This window comes from Epinephelus fuscoguttatus, linkage group LG5 (genome assembly GCF_011397635.1).
Source record: "Epinephelus fuscoguttatus linkage group LG5, E.fuscoguttatus.final_Chr_v1".
Classification (NCBI taxonomy): domain Eukaryota; kingdom Metazoa; phylum Chordata; class Actinopteri; order Perciformes; family Serranidae; genus Epinephelus; species Epinephelus fuscoguttatus.
Window position 1 is genome coordinate 466,138 of NC_064756.1, and position 14,611 is coordinate 480,748.

At 46.8% G+C, this 14,611-nt stretch overlaps 1 protein-coding gene across 1 annotated transcript in view; it reads right to left on the reverse strand.

The window, feature by feature from the left end:
* Positions 1 to 10,036: 10,036 nt before the first annotated feature.
* Positions 10,037 to 14,611, reverse strand: part of masp1 (MBL associated serine protease 1) — a 26,220-nt gene continuing 21,645 nt past the window's right edge. The window contains exons 8-9 of the mRNA XM_049576020.1: positions 12,211 to 12,292; positions 10,037 to 11,746 (exon numbers count right to left, since the gene is read on the reverse strand). Of these exons, the coding sequence (XP_049431977.1) occupies positions 11,682 to 11,746; positions 12,211 to 12,292 (147 nt within the window). The 3' untranslated portion in view covers positions 10,037 to 11,681. The remainder of the gene's footprint in view (positions 11,747 to 12,210; positions 12,293 to 14,611) is intronic.

Here is a 14,611-nt window from a genome sequence, read left to right on the forward strand (position 1 = left end):
GACGCAGCCAGCAGTTAAGCAGTAGCCAACAGCAGACAGCAGTGTTGCTATAGAGCCAACAGCAGATGCAGCAGCAGCAGACGAGCAGTAAGTAGCAGCAGACGGCAGCAGCAGCAGCAGCAGCAGCAAGGCTACAGCAGATTTTGTACGCAGCAACAGCAGACGCAGCAGCAGCAGACTTTGTTGCAAGCAGCAGCAGACAGCAGTGTTACCAAGATGCAGATTACAGCAGCAGCAGATGCAGCAGAGTTTGTTACAGCAGCAGCAACAGCAAAGCAGCACGATGCAGCAGACGCAGACAGCATCAGTTGGCAGCAAGATTACAGCAGGGCAGCAGACGTAGCAGCAGACGCAGCAAGTTGCAGTGACAGCAGCAGATTACAGCAGAGCAGCAGCACGCAACAGTAGACAGCAGCAGTGTTGTTGCAGCAGCTAGCAATGGCATATACAGACAAGATGCAGCAGCAGCAGATCAGCAGCATGTTAGCAGATGCAGCAGCAGCAGCAGCAGCAGATGGCAGCAGCAGCAGTATATAGCAGCTAAGCAGCAGAGCAGCAGCAGACAGCAGCAGCCGTTGCAGCAGATACAGCAACAGCAGACGCAGCAGCAGCAGATGAAAGCAGCAATAGCAGACTTGCAGCAGCAGCAGATGCAGCAGTTACAGCAGCAGATGCAGCAGCAGTAGACGGTTAAGAAGACAGCAGCAGATACAGCTGGCAGCAGATGCAGCAGCAGCAGACGTAGCAGCAGCAGCATTGGCAGCAGCAGCAGCAACAGCAGATAGCAGCAAAGCAGACAGCAGCAGTTACAGCAGCAGACGCAGCACAGCAGCAGCAGCAGGTGGCAGACTACAGCAACAGCAGACGCAGCAGCAGAAAGCAGTGAGCAGCAGCAGATGCAGCAGCAGCAGCAGATATAGCAGCAGCAGATAGGATGCAGCAGCACTTGTTGGAGATGCAGCAGCTGGACGCAGCAGACATGTACAGCAGCAGCGATGCAGCAGCAGTGAAGAGCAGCAGCAGCAGCAGCAGGATAAGCAGCAGACAGCAACAGTAGATGCAGCAAGCAGCAGATGCAGCAGCAGAGACGGGTTGTTAAGCAGCAGATACAGCAGCAGTAGCAGCAGCAGATGCAGCAGCAGAGATGCAGCAGCAGCAGCAGTAATGCACAGATAGATTGCAGATGCAGCAGATGCAGCAGCAGATGCAGCAGCAGTAGATGCAGCAGCAGTAGTTGTTGCAAATGAGCAGACATGTTAAGCAGCAGCAGTGGCAGCAGCAGATGCAGCAGCAGACACGTGCAGCAGCATGTTACAGTAGCAGATGCAGCAGCAGTAGACGGTAGATGGCAGCAGCAGAGCAGCAGAGTAGAGCAGCAGCAGCATTACATAAGGTTGCAGCAGCAGCATGCAGACGCAGCAGTGCTGTTAAGCAGATACAGACGCCACAATAGCAGACAGCAGCAGGATGCAGCAGCAGCAGATCAGCAGGTTGCTGGCAGATACAGCAAGCAGCAGATGCAGCAGCAGATTTTAAGGCAGCAGCTGCAACAGCAGATGCAGCAAGCACAGCAGATGCAGCAGCAGCAGCAGACGCAGCAGCAGCATTGGCAGCAGTGCGTTAGACGCAGCAGATGCAGCAGCAACAGCAGACGGTAGCAGCAGCAGACGCAGCAGGCAGCAGCAGTACAGCAGCAGCAGCAGACAGCAGACGCAGCAGCAGCATGCAGCAGCAGAGCAGTGTGACGAGCAGCACGCAGTAGATGCAGCAGCAGCAGACGCAGCAGCAGCAGACGCAGCAGATGCAGCAGTTTGAAAGCAGCAGACAGCAGAGCAGCAGATGCCAACAGCAGATGCAGCAGCAGTAGATGCAGCAGCAGTAGATGCAGCAACAGCATTGCAGCAGCAGTAGACGCAGCAGCAGCAGCAGCAGATTACAGCAGCAGCAGATGCAGCAGCGTTGTACCAGTAGATGCAGCAGCAGCAGATGCAGCAGCAGTTATGCAGCAGCAGCAACAGCAGATACAGCAGCAGCAGCAGACAGTTAAGCAGCATGCAGCAGCACGCCAGCAGCAGACGGCTGTTGTTACAGCAGATGCAGCAGACAGATGCAGCAGCAGCAGATGCAGATGCATGTTGCCATAACAGTAGACGCAGCAGCAGATTTATAGCAGCAGTAGATTTGTTGCAGCAGCATACAGCAGACGCAGCAGCAGTGATGCAGACAGCAGTTGCCAACAGCAGATGCAGCAGCAGCAGACGCAGCAGCAGTAGATGCAGCAACAGCATATGCAGCAACAGCAGCGCAGCAGCAGATGTTGCAGCAGCAGACGTTTGCAGCAGCAGACGCAGCAGCAGCATGGCGCACGCAGCAGCAGCAGCAGAATAGATGAAGAAACAGCAAAGACGCAGATGCAGCAGGACAGCAGCAGCAGCAGTTAAGACAGCAGCAACAGCATGCAGCGACAAAGGTTGTAGATGCAGCAGCAGACGGCAACAGCTGCAGTACGCGCAGTAGCAGATTGTTGCAGTAGCAAATAGCAGCAGCACGCAGATGCAGCAAGCAGATGCAGCAGCAGACGACAGCAGCAGCAGTAGATGGCAGATGCAGCATATGCAGCACATAGAGCAGCAGCAGCAGCAGATACAGCAGCAGTAGAAACGCAACAGCAGACGCAGCACAGATGCAGCAGATGCAGCAGCAGTAGATGCAGCAAATAGCAGACTGCAGCAGCCAGCAGATTACAGCAGCAGCAGAGCAGCAGACGCAGCCAACAGATGCAGCAGCAGCGTAGCAGCAGCAGATGCAGCAGCAAGTAGATGCAGCAGCAGCAGACAGGTTGCAGCAGCAGCAGTAGATGCAGCAGCAGTAGCAATAAGCAGCAGCAGCAGCAGCAGCAGGCAGCACAGTATAGCAGCAACAGCAGATTTAAGCAACAGTAGATGCAGCAGCAAATAGCAGTAGATGCAGTAGCAGCAGCAGATGCAGCAGCAGTAGATGCAGCAGTGAGTAGGCAGATGCAGCAGCAGTAGATGCAGCAAGAACATGCAGCAGCAGATGCAGCAGCAGATGCAGCAGCAGCAATAGTAGATGCAGCAGCAGTAGCAGCACGGCAGCAGCAGCAGCAGCAGTAGCAGCAGCAGCAGTTGCAGCAGCAGCAGCAGCAGGCGCATATCCAGCAGATGCAGCACAGCAGCAGATGCAGCAGCAGATAGTATGCAGCAGAGCAATGCAGCAGCAGTAGATGCAGCAGCAGCAGCAGTAGCAGACGCAGCAGCAGCAGATGGCAGCAGCAGATAACAGCAGACGGAGTAGCATGCAGCACAGTAGATGCAGCAGACAACAGCAGACGCAGCAGCAGCAGCAGCAAAGCAGTAGATGCAGCAACAGCAGCAGCAGTAGATGCAGCAGCAGCAGCAATAGTAGCAGATGCAGCAGCAGCAGAGCAAGCAGCAGATGCAGCAGTAGATGCAGCGCAGCAGTAGATGCAGCAGCAGCAGATGTAGCAGCAGCAAATAGCAGATGCAGCAGAGGATGCAGCAATAGCAGCAGGACAGATTTAGCAGTAGACAGCAGTGATGCAGCAAATAGCAACAGTAGATGCAGCACAGCAGTAGATGCAGCAGCAGCAGCAGTAGTAGATGCAGCAGCAGTGATGCAGACAGTAGCAGCAGCAGCAATAGCAGCAACAGTAGAGCAGCAGCAGATGCAGCAACAGCAGCAGATGATAGCAGCAGTAGATGCAGCAGCAGTAGATGCAGCAGTGCAGCAGCAGACGCAGCAGCAGCAGCAGAGCGCAGCTGGGCAACAGTAGATGCAGCAACAGCAGACGCAGCAGCAGCAGCAGGATGCAGCAGCAGCAGGATGGCAGCAGTAGTGCAGCAACAGCAGATGGCAGCAGCAGATGCAGCAGAAAGCAAGCAGCAGCAGATTTTCAGCAGGGAGCAATAGTAGATGTAGCAGTAGTAGATGTAGCAGTAGTAGATGTAGCAGTAGCAGCAATAGTAGATGTAGCAGTAGTAGATTTAGTAGTACCTGGCTGTGAGGCGGAGGCAGACAGACTGGACGGATGAACTCAGTAAACTCCACCCGCTCCTTCAGCCTCAGCAGGGCGATGTCGTTGTTGTAGTTGTTTGGTTGGAACTCTGGATGGAGGAAGATTTCCTCCACTGAGCGGTTGGTTGCCAGACGTTTGTCTCCAGCATCATGGAGACCCAGGAACACCTGAAAGACACATCCTGGTTAAACTGGTCTCTGTCCACCAGGTGTCTAAACTTAAAGACAATAAAGGTTTAAAAACCTTGACGTGTTCAGGGGCCACAGGGACGACGCTGGTGTCCCTCCTCTGGGACCTGAGGACGTGGGCGGCCGTCAAGACCCAAGATGGGGACAGCAGGGCCCCGGAGCCGAACCAGCGGTCCTCTGGGACCCGGGACAGATCCTCCACACTGAGCAGGACTTGCCATGGGAACAGGCCGGGCTCGGCACCGCGACCGCCAACGATCCGCTTCACCTGAGGGGGGAGGGAGCGGGACGTCCGGCCGCAGGCTGGATAGAGACATGGATATGTGGACACATGGAGACACAAGGACATGGATACATGGAGACAGGTACTGTAGGTATACACTTCTTGTATGAGCCGGCATACAGGTGTTACCTGGCAGACAGGTGGGCAGTCTGGCTCCTGACTCTGAGCTGATCCACTCTCCAGTCGGCCCACAGCTGTAGGAACCTTCAACACACACATACATCATGTTTGAACTCTGAACCCTGACCTCTGACCTCTGAACCTGATCCAAGCTGAACATAAAGTGTAAAGATTAAAACCCCCAGTGAAGAAGCAGCAGACACATCTGAAGTACAAAAACACACAAACACATACAACAGGTAGTACTTCAAAATGCGGCACGTGTACTAACAGGAACTAAGAAACGAGATCATATGTCTCCTGTTTTAGCTTCTCTGCACTGGCTCCCTGTAAAATCCAGAATTGAATTTAAAATCCTACTGTTAACTTATAAAGCTCTAAATGGTCAAGCTCCGTCATATCTTAGAGAGCTCATAGTGCCATATTATCCCACCAGAACACTGCGCTCTGAGAACGCAGGGTTACTCGTGGTCCCTAAAGTCTCCAAAAGTAGATCAGGAGCCAGAGCCTTCAGCTATCAGGCTCCTCTCCTGTGGAATCATCTTCCTGTTACGGTCCGGGAGGCAGACACCTTCTCCACATTTAAGACTAGACTTAAGACTTTCCTCTTTGATAAAGCTTATAGTTAGGGCTGGCTCAGGCTTGCCCTGTACCAGCCCCTAGTTAGGCTGACTTAGGCCTAGTCTGCCGGAGGACCCCCCTATAACACACCGGGCACTGTAGTGTAAGATTTAATCTTAAATCAGATAAAAGTATTAAACTGCATAAGTTGATTAAGAGTGAAGTTCATATAACCATATTTTATGTTACAAGTTCTTATAAAACTGCTTGTTATCCATCCATGTGTGATAAAAACAATGTTACACAAGTTCATGTATTCACAACACAAGGTTATGCATTTATATTGAAGAACACACATACACACACCATGTATTGTTTAATAATATCAAACGCACACCCTTTAATGTTTGTATTGCACGACACACATTCTCAGCTCACATTGTTTGAAAGTACTGGGGATGGTATAGAGAAAGTCCCCAGGTTTCATATGTTTTTTAAAAATAAAGTGAAAGCAGGCCCAAATCTAAGGGTGGAGAATTTGGGAAATTCCAGGCCTAAAGTGAAAGTGATTACACCATTAGAAACAGGCCTGTTCAGGATTGGATAAAAGGTAAAAGCTTGCCACCAATAGATTTGGGTCTAAGTGGGAAGGATTAACGAAAAGAGGTGGAGATTCTGTCGAACCTCCACCAGCATAAAAGAGAGCGCATTGAGAGCCTTCTTCAGTCGCACTCCGGAGCCTGACTCAATGAGTTGTATGTGTTGTTGCTTGTGAACACATTAAACTCGATTGCACCTGATTCTACTCGACTCCAGTGTTTCTCTAAGTGTTTGCCAACTGAACCTAAGGTACTAAATCAACATCAGAGGACGATCTGCAGGAGAAGTAGGAGACGAGGTCGGGTGCCATCTGGCCCACTTCCAGGCACTGATTTTCGCTTCTACAGCACCTTCTCTTCTTCTCTCTCTCTCTCTCTCTCTCTCTCTCGTATCCTATTACTGCATCTTGCTAACCCAGCCATTCTGGATGTCACTAACTCGGCTTCTTCTCCGGAGCCTTTGTGCTCCACTGTCTCTCAGATTAACTCATATCACAGCGGTGCCTGGACAGCGTGACGTGTGTGGTTGTGCTGCTGCCGTGGTCCTGCCAGATGCCTCCTGCTGCTGCTGCCATCATTAGTCATTAGTCATACTTCTACTGTTATTATACACATATGACTATTGTCACACATGTATACTGCCAGATATTAATACATACTTTCAACATATTGTACCACAGTAGCCAGAACTATAACTATAATATTATTACTTTCAATAATGTTGTTGTAAGATATTGTCATTACCTGCATCTCTCTCTCTCTCTGTCTCTCTCTCTCTCTCTCTCTCTCTCTCTGTGTCATGTGGATTACTGTTAATTTATCATGTTGATCTGTTCTGTACGACATCTATTGCACGTCCGTCCGTCCTGGAAGAGGGATCCCTCCTCAGTTGCTCTTCCTGAGGTTTTTACCGTTTTTTCCCGTTAAAGGGTTTTTTGGGGAGTTTTTCCTGATCAGCTGTGAGGGTCCTAAGGACAGAGAGATGTCGTATGCTGTAAAGCCCTGTGAGGCAAATTGTGATTTGTGATATTGGGCTTTATAAATAAAATTGATTGATTGATTGATTGATATTTCGAGAACATAAGTAGAATTACACAGTAGTGGTAGTCGTAGTACCTGTAAAATCAGTGAACAGCTCTTTACATACTTTTCATGCTGTAGTTTTATAACATAAAATAAAATTATAATATAAAATAAAATTAATCACTAAGTACTAGAATAAATACATATTCTGAGTACAGCGAGCTGTGGTACATTCATATTCGGAGTCTAAGTACTTGGAATAATACTAATACTCTTACTGTTGCTGGTGTTGAGCTGGAAGGCTTCGTCCCTGCAGACGTAGTGAATCGTCGATCCAAAGAGGGTGCTGTTGTCATGACTACCAAACATCACGTCAGCCATGGCAACTGCCGTCGGACTCCCACAATCCACCACTGTGAGAGAGAGAACCAGTCAGCTGTCAGCAAGTAGAGGACTACTGGGATGATGATGAGTTAAAAGGATGAAGAGCTGGTCTCAGGTGGTGATGAAGGCAGTGATCAGCTGGAGGACGTTAACTTTCATATCAGGAACACCCAGCATGACGGAGCAAGATCTCGTATCCCCACCCAGCACCCTGTTCTACATCAATGAACACAACCTAGGGAGGCTCATCAAGTTAACCTGAACATCCTCGGCCCCTGGTCTGAAAGGAGCACAAGGTCTTCAAACTGTGTGCCGGACTTTGGAAGATCGACAGGTGATCTGAAGAAGAGGAAAGGTGCCTCAGCAGGAGGTGTGAGGATTCTTCAGGTGGAGAATAGAAGCAGGACGAGTGTGAAATGTAAGATCATCTTCGACATTGTTGCCAATCACCTGGCAGGATTTCTCCGGAAGAACTCCCACATAGACACCTCGGTGCAGACCAGAGTCATCCCAGGTGTTCCAGGTGTGGTAATCCAACTGATCAGTGAGGGGCAACGAAGCAGGAGAGACTTGGAGGGGCAGTCAGTGGCTAGATGGTGCTACTGTCTAAGGATTGATCTCATACAGGCTGGACAACTTAAACCTGAAGATGTACTCTGGGGCTTCAACACCAGCATGGCATTGGTGAGAAAAGGGAATCATCACCAGTTGCACAATTTCTGTACTTTTACACCACATGTCACATTCACTCATTGGTGGTTCAGTTTTTGCCCAAGGCTACTTCAGCACATGGACCGTCAGAGCAAGTGATCAAACTTCCGATTTGTGAAGTCTGCATAAGTGAAGTGCAGAGGTGTGCGATCCAAATCTGGCACCAAATGGCGGCTTCAACATGGGCAGGATTGGGCTTCAAACCCATAAAATCCAGGTTTCTGGTCCTCAAGAAACGAAGAGCAACTGACCAGTTTCACTTCCTTTTAGGAGACGCCCCAAATCCATCTGTGACAGAAAAGCCAGTCAAGAACCTGGACACCAGCAATCTGAAGGACACAGCAGCACACCAAGCAACCAGTGATGACATCTACACATGGCTCTATACAGGGAAGAATTCTGGACTTTCTGGAAAGTTCAAGGCTTGGATATACAGTACAGGCCAAAAGTTTGGACACACCTTCTCATTCAATGTGTTTTCTTTATTTTCATGACTATTTACATTGTAGATTCTCACTGAAGGCATCAAAACTATGAATGAACACATGTGGAGTTATGTACTTAACAAAAAAAGGTGAAATAACTGAAAACTTTATATTTATTACATTACAAACTTTATTATTACATTATATTCTAGTTTCTTCAAAATAGCCACCCTTTGCTCTGATTACTGCTTTGCACACTCTTGGCATTCTCTCCATGAGCTTCAAGAGGTAGTCACCTGAAATGGTTTCCACTTCACAGGTGTGCCTTATCAGGGTTAATTAGTGGAATTTCTTGCTTTATCAATGGGGTTGGGACCATCAGTTGTGTTGTGCAGAAGTCAGGTTAATACACAGCCGACAGCCCTATTGGACAACTGTTAAAATTCATATTATGGCAAGAACCAATCAGCTAACTAAAGAAAAACGAGTGGCCATCATTACTTTAAGAAATGAAGGTCAGTCAGTCCGGAAAATTGCAAAAACTTTAAATGTGTCCCCAAGTGGAGTCGCAAAACCATCAAGCGCTACAACGAAACTGGCACACATGAGGACCGACCCAGGAAAGGAAGACCAAGAGTCACCTCTGCTTCTGAGGATAAGTTCATCCGAGTCACCAGCCTCAGAAATCGCAAGTTAACAGCAGCTCAGATCAGAGACCAGATGAATGCCACACAGAGTTCTAGCAGCAGACCCATCTCTAGAACAACTGTTAAGAGGAGACTGCGTGAATCAGGCCTTCATGGTCAAATAGCTGCTAGGAAACCACTGCTAAGGAGAGGCAACAAGCAGAAGAGATTTGTTTGGGCCAAGAAACACAAGAAATGGACATTAGACCAGTGGAAATCTGTGCTTTGGTCTGATGAGTCCAAATTTGAGATCTTTGGTTCCAACCGCCGTGTCTTTGTGAGACGCAGAAAAGGTGAACGGATGGATTCCACATGCCTGGTTCCCACTGTGAAGCATGGAGGAGGAGGTGTGATGGTGTGGGGGTGTTTTGCTGGTGACACTGTTGGGGATTTATTCAAAATTGAAGGCACACTGAACCAGCATGGCTACCACAGCATCCTGCAGCGACATGCCATCCCATCCGGTTTGCGTTTAGTTGGACGATCATTTATTTTCCAACAGGACAATGACCCCAAACACACCTCCAGGCTGTGTAAGGGCTATTTGACCAAGAAGGAGAGTGATGGAGTGCTGCGGCAGATGACCTGGCCTCCACAGTCACCGGACCTGAACCCAATCCAGATGGTTTGGGGTGAGCTGGACCGCAGAGTGAAGGCAAAGGGGCCAACAAGTGCTAAACACCTCTGGGAACTCCTTCAAGACTGTTGGAAAACCATTTCAGGTGACTACCTCTTGAAGCTCATGGAGAGAATGCCAAGAGTGTGCAAAGCAGTAATCAGAGCAAAGGGTGGCTATTTTGAAGAAACTAGAATATAAAACATGTTTTCAGTTATTTCACCTTTTTTTGTTAAGTACATAACTCCACATGTGTTCATTCATAGTTTTGATGCCTTCAGTGAGAATCTACAATGTAAATAGTCATGAAAATAAAGAAAAGCATTGAATGAGAAGGTGTGTCCAAACTTTTGGCCTGTGCTGTACCTAAATGGAATTCTGCTTATCTGTGAAGTCTGAATCACCATCATGGAGGGCTTTGAAAGGAAGGTCAGCTGGTTCCTGGCCAGCTGGCTGGGCATATGGGCAAAGCACGAAGCTGCAGCTTCCTTTCAGCAGTCTGACGGGGGAGTTCAAGGTCAGCTGAGCCAGAGAGGTCCTGATCTACGAAGACTCCACTGAGCCCAAAATCTCCTCAGTAGGCTTCCAGGTCAGGACAGGAAGGAAGTGGTGCAAGTAGGAGGTAAATGAGCAGGTGGATGCAAGATTGTGGCACAGCATCCTAATGGGTGCTATGGCAACCAGTCAGGTCAGGTTCAGGACAATTCAAGACTTTGCAACAGTAGCACTTATCCAGGAGAAGGTACGCTCAGAGGTGGAAGAAGTTTGCTGCAGCAGGATGTTGGGAATGTGTAAGCAGAGGACCTGGACCAGGTGGAAGCCAACAACTGGCCGAAACATCACCTGCGAAAGACTCTGGAAGGCAGAACCACAACGATTCAAGTTCTTGGTCCAGTTGGTGTTTAATGTCCACCAAAGTCCTACAGACCTGTTCAGCTGGGGCCTGGAGGACTCACCTTCCTGCCAACTCTACCACAACATCCTCCTTGGAGCACATCCTCATCCTTATCCTCAGCTACTGTCCAAAGGTTTCAGGTAGGGAGCCATACTGTTGATGCCACAACCGACTTCTCCAGGCAGCAGCAGACACGACTTAAACAGGTATCAGCTACAGCGTCAACACCCAATGAAGTGCACCTCCACCTTTGACCAAGCAAGAGGACTCATGTGACCAATCAGAGAGATGATCAGATGACGTGATGATGTTTGATGAAATGAACAGAGATGAACATGTCATGTATGTTTTATTCCCTCAGATCAGGTGTTTCCAGTGATGACTGCGTGGAAGGCACATGCAAAAGCCAGAGTGACGTTGTTGCGGAGTGACAAGTGTCACAAGCACTGGTTTTTCAGGGCGCAACAGCGGAAGTCTGAGATAAACAAAGTTCAACTTTTGGAACACAGCAGGGTGTGCTGCATGTCATGTGACGAGGACCAACCAATCACAGCTGGTACTCACCTGTCAATATATTTTAACATACACTTTGTAACCAATGCCTGGAGGATGATTGGCTCCAGACTCTGCATCTCTGGTAAGTTATGATCGCTTTGTATTGTCAGGTGAAACTACCCTCCACTCCCTGAGAGTTGGCACCCACCGCCCGACCTCATGTCATCCAGGTGGTAAAGAACACCGTATGTGTCCCGGCCTGATTGAACACGAGACAGGAAGTTTAACATTAGTATTGTGATTCTGATTAAAGTCTTCCTCCACGTGTTCGTGTGTTCACATTATTATCATGACATCAATGATTGTTGTCGTTGGTGGTGGTGGCGGGGTCCGCCATCTCTGTTACATCACAGGAAACATTAACTGTCACTGATCCTAAATTTGACCTTCTCGTGTTGTTTGAGGTTGTTGCTGTGATGTCACTGTGATGTCACTGATGACAAAGCAGATTAGTTTTTATGTTTCACAGAAACACACGACTGCAGATTCTCTTTTCATTTCTTTTATTAGAAAATCAGTTTCTGGCAACTCAACTCTTCCTACAGTTTCTCTATCAGCCAATAAGAATCAGTCGTTGACTAAGGTTGGCTGTGATTGGTTAAGATGCTGGACAGAGACCGCCTCCTCCTCCCAGAGTCTGTTTCTACAGAGACAGAGACACAAGACAGGAAGTTTGACTCTGATCTCAGGTCTGATGTCACAGATACAGATACAGATATACACTTATACTGCGTATGCTGCTCATTGTTGTTGTCATGGCGACCGCACTGATACAAACAGACTGGGAGCGGACACACACCAGTATGTCTTTACGGGGTGACTCATGTTCGGCTCATCAGGATCCACTGTGATATTTATCAGTAGCGATGATTCAGATGAGCAGCGAGCTGATGGAGTTTACACTCATATTACATATTACATATTAATATACAGGTGATCAGTGTGTGGGTAATAAACCTGATATTAATAATATCCAATTAAGGCAATAAAAATATTGCTCCGCTGCCTTCTGGTCCTTAAATCCAGATTTTAATCAGAAGAACTGAAACTTTCAAAGAGACGAAAAACTGAGTTTAGTTTCAGAAGTTCAATGTGATGTTTTCTTACTCTGACAGAGAGGCGGGCTGCTGCTGCTCCACGAGCCGTCTGACTGACAGTCCATCTGATAATGATCCAGAGTCTCTCCGTCCTGAACCACACAGACACAAAGAGAAAAAGACACAAGATATAAACAGACAAAGACACAAGACACAGAGATACAAACAAAGACACGAGATACAAAGATACAAACAGACAAAGACAAAGACACCAAAAGACAGACACAAGATATAATTAGACAAAGACACAAGATACAAAGATACAAAAAGACAAAGATACTCAAAAAAGATACCAACAGACAAATACACAGGACACAAAGATACAAACAGACAGAGACAAAGACACAAGATACAAATAGACAAAGATACCAACAGACAAAAGGACAAAGGCACAACGATACAGACACAAAGAAAGATACAGAGACAAAGATACCCAAAGACAAAGATATCAACAGACAAAGAAACAAAGACACAACTCAACTCAATTTTATTTATGCAGCACATTTAAAAACAACCTCAGTTGACCAAAGGCCTATTAAAATAAACAATACAACATCATACAGTGAACAATAAAAAGATCATAAGAACAAGATGTCATGCTTAACAAGTGCCGAAGGCCAAAGGGATTTAAAATGCTCCAGTGTTTGGGCAGCTCTTATATGTAAAGGTCGGCTGCTCCCCAGGTTAGGAAATATCTATCACCTTTAGTTTTGAGCCTGGATCTTGGAACCTCCAACAGTGATAGATTTGTAGACCTCAACGCTCTCATTGAGGTGTGAGGCTGTAAAAGCTCAGTCAAATAAGATGGGGCCAGGCCATTAAGACTCTTAAAAACAAGCATGAAAATTTTAAACTGGATCCTGAAAAGGACTGGAAGCCAGTGTACGGAGGCTAGAACAGGTGTGATATGATCACGCCGTCTCTTTCCTGTTAACAGGCGGGCTGCTACATTTTGAACTGCCTGCAAATGGCGCAGTGATGACTGGTCAAGTCCAACATACAAAGAATTACAATAGTCTATATGCGAAGAGATGAAGGCATGAATTACTCTCTCAAAGTCATGTGGAGGGAGGTAGACCATCACCTTACTCAGGAGTCTCAATTGAAAGAAGCTTGTCTTAACAACTGAACTAATCTGTTTATCCAGTTTAAAGGCAGAATCAAACATCACACCAAGGTTCTTCACAGTGGTGTAACAAGAGGATGCTAATGAACCAATGGCACTATCATAGCAATCTAAAAAAACTGGATTGCCCAAATAGAATGATTTCAGTTTTGTTTTTGTTCAGGTTAAGAAAGTTCAACTCCATCCATGATTGAACATCTTTAAGACAGTTCAGCAGCGCTTGAACAGAGGCCTCACTATTTGTTTTTATGGGCAGATTGATCTGTAGATCATCTGCAAAACAATGAAAGGAGATGTTTAAATATTGACCCCAAGGGGCGCATATACAATGAGAATAAAACAGGGCCCAAGATGGAGCCTTGTGGTACCCCACAACTAAGCTGGGACGCAGCTAAAGAATACTGGCCGAGATGGACAGAGAAACTTCTATTTGATAAACAAGACTGGAACCACTTAAGAGCTGTACCTTTAATGCCTACACACAAGTTAAGACGTGACAGAAGAATGTTGTGATCGACTGCGTCAAAAGCAGCAGACAGATCCAAAAGACCAGGACAGCAGCGTCGCCAGAATCAACAGTTAAAAGCAGGTCATTAAAACTCTTAAACACAAGAAAGATACATACAGACAAAGACAAAAGATATAAATAGACAAAGAGACAAAGATACCAAAAGACACAAGACACAAAGATACAAACAAACAAAGGCACAAGACACAAAGATACAAACACATACACAAGATACAAAGACAAAGATACAAACAAAGAAACAAGATATAAATAGACAAAGAGACAAAGATACCAAAAGACACAAGACACAAAGATACAAACAAACAAAGGCACAAGACAAAGATACAAACACATACACGAGATACAAAGACAAAGATACCCAAAAAAAGATACCAACAGACAAAGAGACAAATATACAAAGACCCAGAGAACAAAAGGGATGTAGACACAAAGATGCAAAGATACAAAAAGACAAGGACACAATAACACAAAGACACAGAGACACAAAGAGAGAAAAAAGTCAAAGAAACAAAGACACAGAACAAAAAACAATAACAAATGGACCAAGATACAGTGATACAAAAACACAAGACGCAACAAAACAAAGAGACAAATATACAAATAGACAAAGAAACAAAAATACAAATGAACAAGGACAAGACACAATGCAACAAAGACACAATGCAACAAAGACACACACACAGAGTCTTCTGTTAATACAAATCATTCCAAGAACATTAAATCTGGACCCGACTGTGCGCTGTAAGAAATGTGACG